Below are 17,629 nucleotides of genomic sequence, written 5' to 3' on the forward strand. Positions count from 1 at the left end.
ATTGAACTGCATATTTACTATTAGTGTTAACTGACCGCCACATCACATGACACACCCATTCTTCAGGCCTCTGCCTCCATGACACACCCATTTGTCGGGCCCCTGTCCCCTCAGCACACCTATCATTTAGAGTCATTACCTCCATGACACTCCCATTTGTCGGGCCCTTGCCTCCTTAACACGTTAGTCCTTTCAAGTCACTACCTCCACGACACACCCATTTATCGAGGCTATACCTCCTCGACACTCCCACCAATTTTGGGCCATTGCCTCCAAAGTACACTCATTTATCGGGCCCCTGCCTCCTTAGCATGCCTACCCTTTCAGGTCACTGCCTCTATGGCACACCCAACTTCTTGAGTCAATGCCTCTACGACATACTGATTGTCACCACTTCTATCATATGATCGTCTATATTTGCATTTACATGCACACATGGATAACAAGCTATTCTTGGTAGGTGAGTGTAGGCGTGATTCCTTAAAGAGCATTTCTTGTTGGGTTGATCCCAAGGAGAAATGCGAGTTAAGTCATCAGAATTGACACGAGTTTTACTATGTTAATGATCCAAGGGCTCTAAGGTGGGTCATATGCATCACATCCCACATTAGAGGTCTACTATTTTAAAAGTATAAATTGAATATTTTTACTATTTACTATTATTTGCTTACTTTTAGAACTATATAAGTTATGCATTAAATGAGGCCGCTTATTTTAAAATGTCCCCCATCTCTCATGACGTGCTTTAGATCCCTTGGATTTTCAGAACAAGGCCGGAGCGGTGACCCCATTAAAGTCATATAGTAGTTTGAGACTTTATCATTTGCACTTAAATGCTGGTTAGGACACTTTCTCGTTAGATAGTGTGCTAGGCTAGGAAATTGGATGCTAGGTAGTTCTTTTCAAAGGCTCTAGCTAACATTCTATAATGTTTTTGCTCTTGTGCTAACCAGTGTCACATTTTGTATTTTTTGGTGTGCTTGGATGCACGTTGTGCATGGTGGTATAGTAGGGCATTCTTTTGCATGGTGTCGTGTCTCTATATACACACACAAGCTTGTAATGATTTTCGTGCAGGTGCCGGTGCTATTAGCTCCTCTGATTATAAGGTATGACCTATTTTACGTTGCATGGCTTTCCCTGCTAACACTTATTTTCTGCAAGTCGAGTCTTTTATTTTCTTTTTTATATATATTTGATAGAGTCTTTAGGCTGAGTCTGTATCAGAAATAAGGTACGTACACTGGTTTCAAAGTGGATGACGCATCAAACCATGTGACAGGAAACGGGAGCGGCAGCTCAAGTCCCCTACTTTAAGTCCAAATTCTATATTCTTGTACAGATCTTGGATTGGGCAAGTATATGTGGAGTCTAATTGATTTTCTTGCTTTTTCTGTGATATGTTGAAGACCCAACAACAATTTGAGCATCTTTTATATATTATGGAGTGTTTTCTTTCATGTGCCTTGCATGCCGGGATTGCTTTTTATTATTTATTTCTGTGCATCTGGGATTCCATGAAAATTATAATCTATGCTTATTAACAACTCTAAACCTAAAATTTTTATACTTAAAATAATCTTAAATAAAATATTCAAGATAATTAAAAATTAGGAATAAAATATCCAGAACATTAAAATTTGTCTTTAACTTTATTGCATTTAAAATGGGATGCATAACATGGATATTACCCAACCTAATTTTCCACAAAATCTAAGGATCTCTCTAGATAACTATATCATAATTGTATGTCCCGAGGAGGAACCCCTGTGCTTCTTCAACCCGATTGGCTCGACATACCTTTTTACATAAGAGGTTGTCTAGTGCGCTTAGGTCGTTATAAGGCTCCTCGATCCTGATAGGGTGTATGTCCTTTTATCAGAGCTTTTCTAGCTTTGCAGTTGAACCTCCATTTCTATTTCTTTCCTAAGACATCCTCATCACTTTGGCGGTATAAGTCCCACCTCTTGGAGCTTCAGCTTATAGTCATAGGATAAAATTTTTTTTCTTTTTCTTCTTTTGACCTAAGGGCTATCGAGATCCCTTATGGACGACACAATTCATGGATTGCTGACCGGAGATCTCAGAAAGTTTTAGGTTGACTATCTTCACGACCAGGTAGACTTAGGATCTTAGTGGCTTGGGATGATGGGTTTATGGTACACTGACCTCTCTACCTTTTAAGGATTAATCCTCCCCTCATTTGACTACCCTTGTTGAGCCTTGTCTCTTCTTTTGCCTTTGTTTACATCATCACGATTAGTCGATTATTGATGAGCTGCCAGCTGTCTGAGATTCAATAATTTATCCTCTACCCCTATAGCCCATATGTGCTTTGACGTATCGAGATCCTCATTGGGATGATACGGTTATTTCACATGCTTTAAATGCCGATGAGATGTTGACTGACCTTTTTGGATGCCTTATTATTTTTTGATGGAATATTTGAAAACTAAAAATACGTACTCTGCTTCTCTAACACCTGCAGGTTATTGTTTCTATTTTGGTTGGGAGGAGGCCTGAATGAAGCTTGGATAGTAGCTCTAATACCCTAACACAAGTAACATGAGGAGATAGAGGAAACTAATTCTTGATTATCTCATACAGGAGCAACACCTCATATATATGCCTTTGCCAAATATTCTAGTAGCTAGGATTACCATATTACATAAGTTATAGGACATATGCACTTCACATTTATCTTGTCAGACTAATTTAGTGGTACTTGCCTTGATTCTTGGCTGTGAAATGTAAACATTTAAGGGTCATTTAGAATCACATTTAAATTTTGTTTTCTATTCTTTATTGTTAATTTGTTTTGTTTATGTTTTAATTTGAAATAAAGCATGTTTGGTATGCTTGATTACTATATGATTATTTTTTAAAATATAAAAAAGACCCAAAATTTATTTTGAGTATTTTAAAAATATATGTTTATTTATTAAAAATAAATAAATAAAAATACCTTAACCACATTAAAAAAATTGTCCTTAAAAAATAAGTGAAAAATAAATACAAAACAAAACATAAAATAAAATAGACCCCAAGCAAATACTTAGTTATTAGCACTGTATAAAAATTATGGAAGTCACTCTGCTTGCGCCTTTTTTGCGCCATTTGCACTAGAAAAAATAATAAGGCACGTAGGCATCACGGTGGGACCATTGCCTACGTAGTACCCCTCATTGGAGTACTAATACATCAGTACTCCTGAGATAATATTTGAGATTCTTGTTCTATTTTCCACTCTCTCTCCAGCTCGCTAAAACAATTCAGTGGTGATTGATCTTCTACTACATTTGCCTGCTCGGTTCTACTCGCAGCCCCCCTCACACGGCACAGATAAGTAAAGCTTTCATTTTCCTGCTCTTGTTATCCATTTCCTTCACTTGTAAGTCACTGGTCCTTTCCCTCCAGAGAAGAACTAGAGCAGCTTCTATGGGTTTTCCATTCTTCCACCTTCTTCTGTTTCTCATCTTCAACCCTTTTCTTCCTCCTCCTGTTTCTGGCCTCAATGTCGAAGGCTTCTCGCTCCTTACCTTCAAGGGATCCATTACACAGGACCCTGAAGGCTCCATGGCTAACTGGAACTCTTTTTCTCAGGACCCTTGTTCCTGGAATGGTGTGACATGTAAGGCTGGACAAGTTTTCTCCTTGAGCATTCCTAAGAAGAAGCTTGTAGGTTCTATCCATCCTTCTCTAGGCTCTCTTCAATCTCTAAGACACATCAATTTAAGGAATAACAGGCTCTTTGGATTTCTGCCACCGGAGATTTTCTCTGCTGGGAAACTTCAAAGCTTGGTCCTTTTAGGTAATTCCTTAACTGGGTCTCTTCCTTCTGAGATTGGCGCTTCGTCTTACTTACAAGTTTTAGACCTTTCCCATAATTCTTTCTTCGGTTCCCTGCCTAATTCATTGTCCAACTGCACAAGGTTAAAGATTCTTGATTTGAATAATAACAATTTTACGAATTTTCTCCCCATTGGCTTTGGAAGCAGTCTGCTTGCTCTTGAAAAGCTAGACCTTTCTTATAATAAATTCAATGGCTCCATACCTGCTGACATCGGGAATCTCTCAAACCTCCAAGGAACTGCTGATTTCTCCCATAATCTGTTTTCTGGGCTGATTCCAGAGAGCCTCGGCCATCTTCCTGAGAAGGTTTATATAGATCTGACATACAACAATCTAAGCGGCCCAATACCACAGAATGGCGCTTTAGAGAATAGAGGACCAACTGCCTTTATTGGAAATCCCGGCCTGTGTGGCCCTCCTTTGAAGAACCCATGCTCCTCTTCTGATCCTTTTCTTCCCAAGGAAATCACTACTTCTCCTCCCAACCAAATGGGCTATAACTCAATCAAAAATGGCGATAGAAGAAGTAGGCTGTCCTTCAGCCAAACAGCTGCATTAGTTGTGAGCGATGTGGTTGGGATTTGTTTGATTGCGCTGGTGTTCTTCTACTGTTATTGGAGGGCGATGGCTTCAAAAAAGAATCAAAGTTCTGCCATTTCTGACAAAGAAGTTTCAAAGACGAAGAAGGAATGCATTTGCTTTAGCAAGGATGAATCCGACACAATATCTGAGAATGTAGAGCTTCTCGATCTCGTGTCATTGGATCCTCAAATGAGTTTAAGATTGGACGAGCTCTTAAAAGCTTCGGCCTTTGTGCTCGGCAAGAGTGGGATTGGAATTGTGTACAAGGTTGCATTAGATGATGGCTTAATTCTAGCCGTTAGAAGATTGGGAGATGGAGGTTTGCAGAGGTTTGGTGAGTTTAAGGCTGAAATAGAAGCTATTGGGAAGGTGAAGCATCCTAATATTATTGGTTTGAGAGCCTATTATTGGTCGGTAGAGGAGAAATTGCTTGTTTATGATTATATACCGAATGGCAAGCTTTCTTCGGCAATTCACGGCATGTCCTCAAGCTTTAGTTTTTATTATCCTGATTGTTTTTATGCTTTGTATGATTTACTTGTTTTAGTTTGAATTAAGTGGATTGCATTTTTAATATTGGATTATGGCTTGTGTTTGAAGTTTTTCTCTTAGGCTGTAGAATTTCACAAATTTTCATTGAAGGATTTGATTAATTTTTCAAAATAACTCTTTTGATTTGTCCTGTTTGATCCTGTTATGGATGCTCTCATCTTTATTTGTTAGGATTATAACTATTGCATTGAACCATAAAAGTTATTTCATTTCAGATATATTAGAGAAAACTTGATAGTTTGTTCAGCTTTTGCGAGTAGTATATAATATTGAAATTCATGAATTCACAAATATGATCGTCATATATTAATGGTTACATTCGTATGGTTTCAGGCAGAGGCCCTGGGCCTTCCCAGCCACTCACCTGGGAAATAAGGCTAAAAATCATTAAAGGAATAGCCAAGGCCTTGTCCTTCCTCCATGAATTTAGTCCAAAGAAGTTCATACATGGAAACCTCAGAACAAACAACATACTTCTCGGTCAAAACATGGAACCGTACATCTCCGACTTCGGACTCAGCCGCCTCACAATCCCCTCTGGTTCATTCCCATTAGCCCAACAAGATAGAATCACAGCAAAGAAGCATAAAAAACATAAATTTGAAATCTCTGCAAGCTCTGCCGCATCATGCTACCAAGCTCCTGAGGGTCTGAAAACCATAAAACAATCTCAGAAATGGGATGTTTACTCTTATGGTGTCATATTGCTTGAACTGATTTCTGGTAGATCTCCAGTCGTTCTGCTGGAGACATCAGAGATGGATTTAGTGCAGTGGGTTCAGTTCTGCATTGAAGAAAAAAAGCCGCTTTGTGACATACTGGATCCTTTCCTGGCTCGCGAGCCTATGAGATTGTATTTATGTTTTGTAATCTTCAATTGAATGCCATGTGCTGGCTTAGAAGGTAGATTTGCTTAAAAACAATGGCCAACAAAGTGATTGTGGCAAAATTACATGTTTGTATAAGATTTGTAGTATTAAGTAAAGAAGATGTTATCACGTCGCTGGCTTCAAATTATGGCTTCAAATTATGTAGTATTAAGTAAAGAAGATGATCTGGTCAATTAATCATGATTAGAGACGTCTCTATTAGAGACTTTTGTTTGATTACAGCCTTGTTGCCAACTTTTACGGCGGGATGCTTCTCGCAGTCAGATATTTTAGACGCCATTTCGGATAGATGGTAAATATTTATGCGTAGTCTCTTCCCAATAACCCTTTATTGTAACCCCATATTGGAGGTTGTTATGGAGTTATTTGATGTTATTTGGAGTCAATACGCTAACACCAAAGAAAATGTGAAAGTGTAACCGTGGAGGATATTACTCCAAATAACGCCGAAATAACTCCGCAATAATCCCCAATAATTTTCACAGAGGTTATTTTAGCGGTTATTGGGAGGGGATTACGCACGGAGAGCTGCGTGCATTCTCCGTATGTAAATAGCGCTCCGCTTTAGAGCATGTTCGCTAAAAAATAATATAAAATATGCTAAAAAAATCAGTTATCTTTAAATTTGAAATATTTAGAATAATATTTTATATTTTGAAGCAAAGGTTTTTCTATTATTAATTTCTTAATTGCTCACTTTATTTGTCCTTGTATTATAACATTTGCTTCAATCAATCTTTATTTTTTTTATTTCATAGCAAACAAATTGGCTCGCCAGCTGGTTTGAACTCATAAAATTAAGCTAAAACCCAATTAATTAACTAATAGCAAGCTTGGGATGAGAGTGGCTTAGACTCGACTCAACTCATCTCATTTGCCCCTCTAGCACGAATCCATGACTCTTAACATTAGGGAACAAACAGCGAAAGAGGTCATTAAGACTATGAAGCAATTTTCAGTCAGTCTAGCAAATATAATGTAGCTTGGCCCCAAAATCATGAAGTCATGAATCAAGTCATTAAAATATTTTTGAAGAATTTGTATAATCAATTATATCATCTAATGAACTCTAAATTTGATATATTTATATTCAAATTGAAAGTTTTGCTAATAGAAATTGAAGGAGCTTAAAGTTGCTTGATTTCAAAGTCATTAGTTCTAAAACCCAAAATTTTTTATACATTTTCCTCCAACGCAAATCATCCCTTTCCTTTCCCTCTACATTCCCGATTGGCAACCGCTCTCCCCTGCCACCTTCGTCTCACTGCGATATAAGCTGATAGGAAAGAGAGGACGAACTCTCCTCACCTCACGCTCCTCCTGTAGTCCTCTACCAAAATCGTTGTCAATCCCCTCCTCCCCTCCTCTTGGTTCCGCCCAAAACTATCTCCTGTGCCTTAAACCCTAGCTTCACCGTGTCATTTGGAGTTAGCAGAGAAGGCAATGACGGGATTGTCGGCTGTTTCGCTCCTACCCAAAACCACTGAAAAAGGTAACCCTTATCTTGCTTTGCCTTCCCCTGCACGCGCATCAACTTCTCTGATTCTCGTAAACCTATCTCGAAGGGGATTTCTTAAACCAGGATTTAAGGAACCAGAATAGAATCAAGATTTAAGAACTTGTAGGATTTGAATAAATCATTTATTTATTTATTTATTAAAATTTTTAGGAGTTATGCATGGAAATCCCCAAACAATAAATTCAACAATTTTAGTTTTCTCCCATATCAAAATAAATTAAAAACAAAATACTTTTTTGATTATATTAGTTAACCATAATTAAGTTCATATTTTCTTCTTCTAAGAATGTAATAATAATAATCTATTATATATGCATATTTTAAAACTTTTTAGGTCTATCAGAATGCACCTAATTTAATGAATAAATAATTTTAGTTTCATGATTAATAATATTCTGTTCTATAATTTATGTAGAATCGATAGTCGAACCGTCAAAATCATAGAAGTATCATGTTTGATGTTTCGAGGTAACTGATTTTTTTTAGAGGATAAACGTACCATTTCTAGTTATGGGCGTCGATCCATATTAATTAAAGTAGATTATCGTTATTTTATAGGATTGTCAGTTATGCTCTTGCTACTTCACTTTTATAATTGCTATAAGTTTCAATTATTATTCATAATGAAATCACTAATCTCCTTAATTTATTATTACAAAATTTCTTGCATATTTGAATTAATGTTGCAATAATGACTTCTTTTTGCGCCTTGTACAAAATTAATGTTGAAATATTATGGTTTTTATATATTACACTTGTGGAAACTATTTGTCATGTTTGTATGTAATTATATGAAGGTCGATATAACTCTTTTAGATTTTGACTAGCTAAGTTGATGGGCCCACATGATAATGACTCTACAGAAAATCATCTAGTTTCCTAAAGTTGGTATTGACCTTCTCATTTTCAGTGTGTAAACGGATTATATAAATAATAAATGAAAAATTAAATAATAAGAGATTAGATAAAAAAAATGATTGCATTTTTCCTAATAATATGCATATTTGATATTTACTACTCTTTTTTGCCTTTCAAAACTTATTTATGCAGACAGTAATCATCATTGTTGGTTGTTCATATTGCACGCCACAATTTCTTTATGATTTATGCTTCAATAAATAGTTGTTATTTGCTTAATTTGGTCGTTAAACTTGCTCGCTTATAATTTTCTATCACGAGTTTTTTTTAGCCACTAGCAGAATTGTCTCTACCAGAGCAAGCATTTTAGTTTTAATTTTGGTATTTTTTTTTTATATTTACATAAGCTATTATGTTTTCTTTGTGATGTTTGGGTAATTGTTCAATGTTGTATATTCAGTTTTGATTCAACTGGTTTTTTGCTTTCATTTCAGTTGTATAAATAGGATATTCAATATATATAAAATTTACATTTACCTTTTTATTTTGCATGCAAGTTTTTTTTAAGAATATAAAATAGGTTCATTTTATTTCATCATGCTCTGCTTAGCTAGGGTGTGCCACTTTATGGACCATTGTGTATTAGAGTGGTTTGAGAGCCAATGTTTTGTATTTAACCATTCTTGACTCTGTATCTCATATCCCTTGACTTCTTAGGATTGGGTAGAGGATATGTTATTCTTGTAAGTCATCATTCAAGCAATTTTGATTTCGTGTTTATTTCAATTGCATAGGATGTATCTGAAAAGAGGAGGTGCAGCAACCGCTCGTGGAAGAGGAGTCAAAAGAGCTACTATAAATGATATGCTTGTCTTTATTGGTCTCCGCTCCCCTAATTGTTGTTTTGTTGATCCTACTCAAACCACTGAGACAATTGGAGCACTGAATCTAAACATGAAAACTCTTGTGGAATTGTGACCCAGTTTACTCAAGCACTACAAGCTAGTTTTGCAACTCAAATTGGACAAGAAATCCAAGCTAATCAGTAAGCGATGCAACTGACACCATAAGCCACTCAACCAGTGTCACCAGTTACCATTGTGGAGACACAACCTATCAGCCAAGCTAATCCAAGCTAATCAGTAAGCGGTGCAACTGACACCATAAGCCACTCAACCAGTGTCACCAGTTACCATTGTGGAGGCACAACCTAATCAACCAATGTTGTTGACAAAAGGGAGTATCATGGATTGAGTGATAGATAAATTTCTGAAGACACATCCTCCTACCTTTAATGTAAGATGGACCCGATCGAGTCTGATGCATGACTTTGTGACATTGAGAACAAGTTTCAAGGAAGAAAGTTTTCTAAAGATTATAAGGTGGATATCGTGACATTCTAGTAGCGTGAAGGAGTTGATGATTGGCGGGAGTCACAACTACAATATTTTTTGACCAGCCAATAGTTGTTAGGTGAATTTTGAGAATCTATTTCTAGAGTAACATTATTCTTATGGTAGATCAAGCCAGCTCTGAATGCCTTAATGAAGTTAGAGCAAGGAGCAAAGACTGTTCATGAGTATGAGATAGAATTTTTCAGGATCTTTTCGTTCACTCCATCGATTAATCAAAATGAAGACATAAGATCTACCACATACTTGCAAGATTAAGAGTAGACATTTGAAGGTGCTTATTGACTGTTAAGTGTATGTTCTATGAATTATAGAGAGCTGGTGGGTCGAGCTATGCATGTAGAGATATAGATCAATTCCTGGGAGGAAAAGCATGTCGGGAAGCATAAGAATTATGATACACAAGCTAATGGGAGTTCCTAAAACAAGGAACAACAAAATCACCACATTTAAAAGTCAAAAACAAATCCTCGATGAGTACATTATGGGAAATAACATTTTGGGACTTCTAACTTGATCATCAATAAAAGCTTCAATTGTTATAATCTTGACCACAAAGCTAATTATTGTCCCCTCAAAGTTCAATATTAATTTTAAGTGAAAAACACCCTGGAAAAAGATTCTATGTCTCATCGTGAGAATAAGTGTTATAAGTCAAATGGAGGATAATTTTAAAAGCATCACAAAAAGGGTCAAACAAAGTGAAATTGTTTTTAGCTTCAGCAATAGCCACAACAAGTGGTGGTGTCTCAACTATATCAATTCTATCCCTTTACAACACAGTACTAACAATACTAACAATCTCAACAACCGTCACTTCTGCATCAACACCCTTCAATGATTTAATACTAGTGTCAACAATCTCAAGCTTCAAAGTAGCTAAGACAGGAGATTCCACCACGAGCATTTGTTATAATGCAAGAAGAAGCTCATGAAGCATCTTATGTGGTGACATTTATCATCCCTATTTTAAAGCAACAAACAAGGTTATTATTTGACTCTGGGGCAACTCATTTATTCAGATTGCACCTAGTGCATTGATTTCTTTATTACAATCACATATATCAATCACTCCACCATCTAGCTCGCCTATGGTAGTTACTCAGTATGTTTATGGTTGTAATATTGTCATCAATGACTTGCAGATGCATGCTACTCTAATAGTATTTCAACTAGCTGAGTTTGATGTAATTTTAGGTATGGACTGACTATGCAAATATCATGCCATTATTGATTGTCGTAAGAGATGGGTGATCTTTTATGTACATGACTCTATTGCTTTTTGCTTTAATGGTAATAGAGCTTTTATTTTCTCTCTAATTTTAGTATTTAAGACTTATAAGATGAGCTAATCTTCCATGGGTGTGCTGGCTATCTAGCTCTTGTGATAGATTTTGAGAAATTAAGGGTTAGCTTAGATAGTGTTTTAGTAGTATGAGAATTTGCTCATATATTTTTTGAAGATTGTTCTAGCTTACCACCAAATTGTGAGATCAAGTTCACGATAGACCTGTTTCCTAACACCACTTCAAATTTCAAAGCACCATATTTTATGGTCACTGTGGGACTCCAAGAACTTAAGATCGAATTACAAGAATTGCTTGATAAGGGCTTCATTTGGCCGATTGTTTCTCCCTGGGGAGCACCAGCTCTATTTGTGAAAAAAGGCGAAAACATGCAAATGTGCATATATTATTGCGAGTTAAATAAGGTGACCCTGAAAAATAAGTACCCTCTCCTATGTATAGATGATTTGTCCGATCAACTAAGAGCTCCTGGTAAAGCGAACGTGATCACAAATGCTTTAAGCAAGAAAAATCATTGACGTATGCAAATTTGATGATCACTCAGGAGCACAAGTTAGCATGAGAGATTAAGTGACTTCAGCTCAAAAAAGTGCCGACAAGAGCTACTCTTCGCTTTTATCAACTCTCAGTTCAACTTACACTTGTGGATCGTGTAGCTCAGATGATAGATGTAGACTTACTACATCTTAGAGAGAAAATAAAGAATAGATTGAAATCGATCAGTATGACATTTTAAGATTTCAGGATTAGCTGTGTGTTCCAGATTAGTAAGGACTTAAAATAGAAGATAGGCACATTCTACTCCATATTCTGCTCATCTGAAAAGTACTAAGTTGTATCAAGACCTCAAGAAACTATTTTGGTGGTTTGGTATGAAAGCCACGATAGACATGTCAGATGGTTAATGTCGAACATCAAAGACCTGGTGACTTGTTGAAATCCTTTCCATTCTAGAGTGGAAATGGAAGGAGATTTCCAGGTACTTTGTGGCTGGGTTGTTAAGACCGAAGCACGGACAATATACTATTTGGGTTGTGGTTGATAGACAAACCACGTTAGCTCCTTTTCTACTAATCAAACAAACTTATTTGGTGGATAACTTAGCCAAGATCTATATAGACAATATGTTCAATTTAATGAAATTTTAACTGCCATTTTATCATATTAAGATAAAAAATTTACTTCCAGCCTATGGAAACAAGTGCAAGAAGCTATAGGCACGAGATTGGACTTCATTGATGCTTTTACTCCTTATACAGATAGACAATCGGAGTGCATCTTTAAGACCTTAGAAGTCTTACTGAGAGCTTGTTTTTTATACTTCAGAGGTAGTTGAGAAGACTATATTCTTTTGATAGAATTTGCTTATAAAAACAACTTTCAAGTTAGTATTGAAATAAGGCCTTACAAAGCACTTTATGGCATAAAGTGTAGATCCTCATTATGTTGGTTTGAGATTCGCAAGAGACATATTTGGACCTCAACTAGTGGATCAAGAACGGAGAAGCTTTATTAGATTTGAGATCGACTACATGCGGCTCGAGACTGTCAAATGAAAATCTTTTGCCCAAAGCATAAATAGATTGAATTCAAAGTCAAAGATCACATTTTTCTGAAGGTTTCACTGATGCACAAAGTTAATCGATTTTGTCAAACTAGAAAGCTTCAAACTCGTTTCATTGGTCCTTTTGAGGTGATAGAGAAAGCAGAGTTTCATACAATTTAGCTTTTTCTTCAAAACTTGAAGGTGTACACAATGTCTTTCACATCTCACTACCTTGGTATTACGTGCATGATGATTCTCATATTATCTAGTACGAGTCATTGGTGATCTAAAGAGACTTGATTTATGAAGAAGTGCTACATTACATCTTTGAACATGAAGTTTGACAACTTCATTTTTGCTCTATGCATTTTGTCAAACTATTTTCAAAGAACCAGATAGAATGAAAAGTAACACGGGAGATTGAGAAAGAAATGATCTTAAAGTACATGTAGTTGTTTCAGAACTAAGATATGAATTTAGGGACCAAATTCAATAAAGGAGGGTATAATGTAAGAATCGAAAATATTTCTTACATTTTCTTCCCATGCAAAAGTTCCCCTTCCTTTCCTTTTCTGATACCTTCTCGATTTGGTTCTCACTCTCCTTTGAAGCTTTTTGAAATTGACTAACGCACAACTTCGCTATGTTATATGATATAACAGAGGCATCATAGTCACTCCACCTCGCCTTGTCTTATTGCCCTCTACCGAAACAGTTTTCCACCCTCTCTTCCCCTCATCCTTTTTCTATCTAAAATTGTCTCTCGTGCCTTAAAATCTTGCTATGCTTGCATTTGGAGCTTGTAGAGAAGGCAATGGCTGGATCGTAGGCTTACAAAAACCACTGAAACTTCTGCTCTGTTCCTACCCGAAACCATTGAGGAAGGTAACCCTTCTCTTGCTTTGCCTTCCTCCCTCACGACCGCATCAACTCCTCTGAATCTGTAAATCCATCTACAAGGGGTTTTCCTATACTAGGATTTAAGGAAGCCGAAGAGAAACGAGATTCAAGATCTTGTTGGAGTTGAAAAAGTTATTTTTACTATTTATTAAGTTTTTAGATGTTATGTATGTAAATCCTCCAACAATTAATTTAGAAATTTTAATTTTCTCCAATATCAACATAAAATTAAAATACATTTTTGACTATAGAAGTTAAAACTAAGTAAGTTAATAATTTCTTTTTATTAAAAATTTAATATTAATAACTTATTATATATATACATATATTAAATCTCTATAAGTCTATTAGTATAGATACAATTTAATGAATGAATAAATTTAATTTCATAATTCATTATATCCTATTTTTTAATTGGTGTAGGATCGAGAGTCGAACTGTCAAACTTATAAAGGTACCATGTTTGTCGTGTCGAGGTAAGTAACTGATTTTTATTAGAGGATAAACATAACCTTCTTAGTTAAGCCATTAATTTTTATTAATTGTATGAGATTCAGAGCTAATCTATGGAATAAAAAGACATGTTCTTGCTACTTTAATTTTTATTTGTTATAAGCATCATTTATTGCTCATGATGAAATCAGTAACTATCTTAATTTATTATTGCAAAATTTCTTGCATACTTGAGTTAATCCTGCAATTATGAACTTTCTTTTTCCTGCACCTTATTTTTATGAATATGCATTTGCCATATCACAAGCATGCATGAAATATTGTAGTTCTTACATATGACACCTGTGAAAATAATTTGACATGCTTGTGTGTGATGGTATGTAGGTCAGTAGAACTCTTTTGAAGTTTGGTTAGCCAGATCGACGGACCCACAGAGTGTTGAACCTATAGGAAATCTTTAGACTTCTTTGGGTTGGTATTGATATTCCTAGTTTTAAGGTGTTTATTAAAACCAACTATATATATAATAAATGAAAAACTTAACAATAAGAATCTTGATGGAAAATAGTTGCATGTTTTTATTAGATATGCATATTTGATGTTTATCATTTTCTTGTTGCCTTCCAAAGTTATATATGCACGTAGTAATCATTATAAGCAGTTGTTCATATTGTAGGCCTTTCTTTTTATGCTTCAATAAATACTTGTTATTTGTTGAGTTTGCTCGGCAAACTCACTCGATAATTTTGCATCACAGATTTTATTTAGCCATTAGCAGGACCGTCTCCACTGAAGCCGGTTTTTGAATTTTAGATTTTTGTTTTTGGTTTTTTTTATCAGTATTTATCTTAGCTATTATTGTTTTATTTGGAGTCTAGGTAGTTGTTTTATGTTGTCCTTTTAGTTTTGATTCAAATTGTCTTTTGTTTTCATTTTAGTTGTTTCTGTGGACTATTCAAAATGGATAACATTTACATTCCTAATTTTTTTGCTTGAAAGTCTTTCTTTGAAAAGGCAAAATTGGTTCATTTCATTTCATCATGCTTTGCGTTGTCAGGTGTGCCAAATTTTCAACCCGGGGTGTGACAATTAGGGCCTCCAAATCATAAAAAAAACCATTATGATAAATAAGGATCAAAATGTGCCACCTGATCCTATGATTGCGGAAGTTATTTGCCAAAGAACTAAAATGCCTCTCCCCATAAAGACTTAAATAGACCCTCGCTTGACACTTGAGGGGGGGAGGAGTTGAATTTTAGTGTTCTTTTAGACTGATGACCTGACAAAATTTTTTGTCTTCTATAGCCGCCTACCACCTTTGCCACCATCCACACCCTGCTAGCTGCCATTGGCAACCCGTGCTTGTTACTGATGTATCACAAATATGGTCGTAACGTGTAATGTTGTGTGGAAGACCCGACAATAACTTCCGGCCTTTATAGCTGCCGACCACCGACGACCACCTCCCATTGGCCCCTGTCAACCACCGTTGGCCTCTCTTACTCGTACTGGTCGACAACCCCATCTTACTAACATTGTATCTAAAATGTGATTGTAATATATAACGTTCTATTGAATATCCAACAATAACTCCGATGATTACTTCTTATGACCATCGCATTCAGAATAGGATGATTCATGTTTGACTCATGAAGCTTTCCATACTTTATATAAAGACAACTATTATGTCGGGTGTAAATATATAATCCTGCTCTCCTAGTTATTCACAAATAGTACATATTTGTATTTACAAACTCATTGTAGACTACTTTAACTAGGCCAGGGCCATGATTTTTTTCTTCTATAGGCTTTTTCACATAAAAAAAATTGTTTCTTCTCTTACTACTGTTCAATTATATGTGTGTGTGTCGAATCTAAGTGCAAGACTGAGGCATTCAATAATCACTTTATCATCGCGATTTTTTTGGCACTCAACAAGAACCATAAGTTATAGAGGGACAGCGATATAAATATGTTATAACTAATAATTGTAATGAATAATTTTGATTTGATTAATATGTCCTTTCGGGTGATAGGAAATGAATAATTAGTGACAATCTTATAGTTATGTGTCCTAATAAGCCCTTGTAAGTCTGCATACAGTCTCCATATTAGATATCTATCAATAAAAACTAAATTATTCCATCCCTCCTAAGTTATGGAGTTGGCACATCAAAACGACATTTATCTTGAGCCATAAGCCCTACTCATTTGAATTTCAATTGTCTTTTTACAGGAGCTTCTTGTCTTCTTTAACACTTTTTTTACTTCTTTCCATCATAGCTTTGTGACAAATGCCAACCATCATACTATGCGATTGGAACGGCAACAGAAGGACCACCTTGAATAAGTACAAGTTTCATATGGAAGTTTTCTCTGGATTATTGTTCATCCTTGAAGGAGATGGAGAAGCCGTGAGGGAGCCACAGCTAGGTTTTTACTGAGACAATTAATGGTTTCCGTATCTAATACTTAAAATTTAATATTTACATTTACAACGTTTTTATAATATAAATATATGCATACAAAAATGTATTGCAATTCTAAAAGTTCATGATACTGATAGTTTTGATATAATGAAAGATTTAAATGTTATGCATGTAAATATGAGTGTTTAGATATGAGATAGGTAGATTTATAAGAAATTGTGTTATGCATTTAAATTTTTTTTTTTTAATTAACTTCTGTTTTTCTTTTTTTTAAATCAAGAACTTGATAAAATGCTAAAACACTTTTGACTGATCTTGCATTACGTCAATGAACGTCCAATTTGACAGATTCCAAACAGTATTTTCGTTCGGAGTCCAATGGCAGAGCGCCATGTGTCAAGTGGGGGGGGGGCACTGCATTTCAATACTATTGGCCAGGGTTAAAGGCGGTGGGGCCCACTTGACACGTGGTGCCCCACTATTAGACTCCGAATGCATCCGGAGACCGTATGTATTATTTTTCCTGTTAATAGATAGGGTACATAAGAACCAACATTTCTACCTGGGTAAAATTTGATGTATTGTGTAATGTTCACTGGCTGTGCAGGAAATAGTGTGTTCTATAAGATTTGTGCTTCTTTCGATTTGGGGCTGTGATGCCCACCCAATATTTTATAATTTGTTAACCCTTCCCGATGTCATTTTATATGGGTTTATTTATTTATTTTTCTTTTTTTTTTAATGGCCACACAGGGATGTGAAAATTCTGGCCGGAAAGCTCCGCCGTGGGAAAAGTTTTTGTATCAGAACACCATCAGGTGTCCAATTAAAATTGAAAATGCTTGATCTTGCCTCGAACACCACCATCATGTTGAGTCTTTGTTTCGGACCTTGCTAATGTTAAACACATTTAATGAAGTGCTTTAAAAGTACATAATGAAGTTTGGGTGTAAAACATGTGAATTTTAATGTTTTCTATGCTATGTATGTAATTCTCCCTTAAATCAAATATAGGATGATTATTCATCTCAATATATTTTTTTTTATTGTTAGCTTTATTTTATTTGACTGTACGTATCAAAATACAAAAGAATTAGGTATATGCTATATATTCCTTACTTTTGGGCTAATAATTTGAATGATTTAGTATCTATAAGTGTTCAACGATTTGAATATAGAGATCATATTTTATTACTCTTTTCTTTCATATGGTATCCATTGGATCACGAGTTCGCAGACTCACTCACCACCTAGACAAGGGAAATTCAAAAGAGTGAGAAGAGAAGAGAGAGAAAGAGTGCTTGTGTGTGTGTGTGTGTGTGTGTGTGT

At 35.6% G+C, this 17,629-nt stretch overlaps 1 protein-coding gene and 1 long non-coding RNA gene across 4 annotated transcripts; both read left to right on the plus strand.

The window, feature by feature from the left end:
- The first annotated feature begins 3,286 nt into the window (after positions 1 to 3,286).
- On the plus strand, positions 3,287 to 5,867 carry LOC110038731 (receptor protein kinase-like protein ZAR1). Its single transcript, XM_020743625.1, has 2 exons — positions 3,287 to 4,948; positions 5,326 to 5,867. The coding sequence occupies exons 1-2, from the start codon at positions 3,439 to 3,441 to the stop codon at positions 5,865 to 5,867; spliced, it is 2,052 nt and encodes a 683-aa protein (XP_020599284.1). The 5' UTR covers positions 3,287 to 3,438.
- Positions 5,868 to 7,050: 1,183 nt separating this feature from the next.
- Positions 7,051 to 17,293, plus strand: LOC110038732. Of its 3 annotated transcripts, XR_002295450.1 has the most exons (4): positions 7,051 to 7,368; positions 14,256 to 14,342; positions 16,155 to 16,304; positions 17,054 to 17,293. It is a non-coding gene; the product is annotated as an uncharacterized LOC110038732 (long non-coding RNA). The 3 variants fall into 3 exon arrangements; XR_002295448.1 differs by lacking the exon at positions 14,256 to 14,342; XR_002295449.1 differs by lacking the exons at positions 14,256 to 14,342; positions 17,054 to 17,293 and adding an exon at positions 16,649 to 16,712.
- The last annotated feature ends 336 nt before the right edge of the window (positions 17,294 to 17,629 follow it).

The sequence above is a fragment of the Phalaenopsis equestris genome, unplaced genomic scaffold, assembly GCF_001263595.1.
Source record: "Phalaenopsis equestris unplaced genomic scaffold, ASM126359v1 Scaffold233650, whole genome shotgun sequence".
NCBI lineage: Eukaryota > Viridiplantae > Streptophyta > Magnoliopsida > Asparagales > Orchidaceae > Phalaenopsis > Phalaenopsis equestris.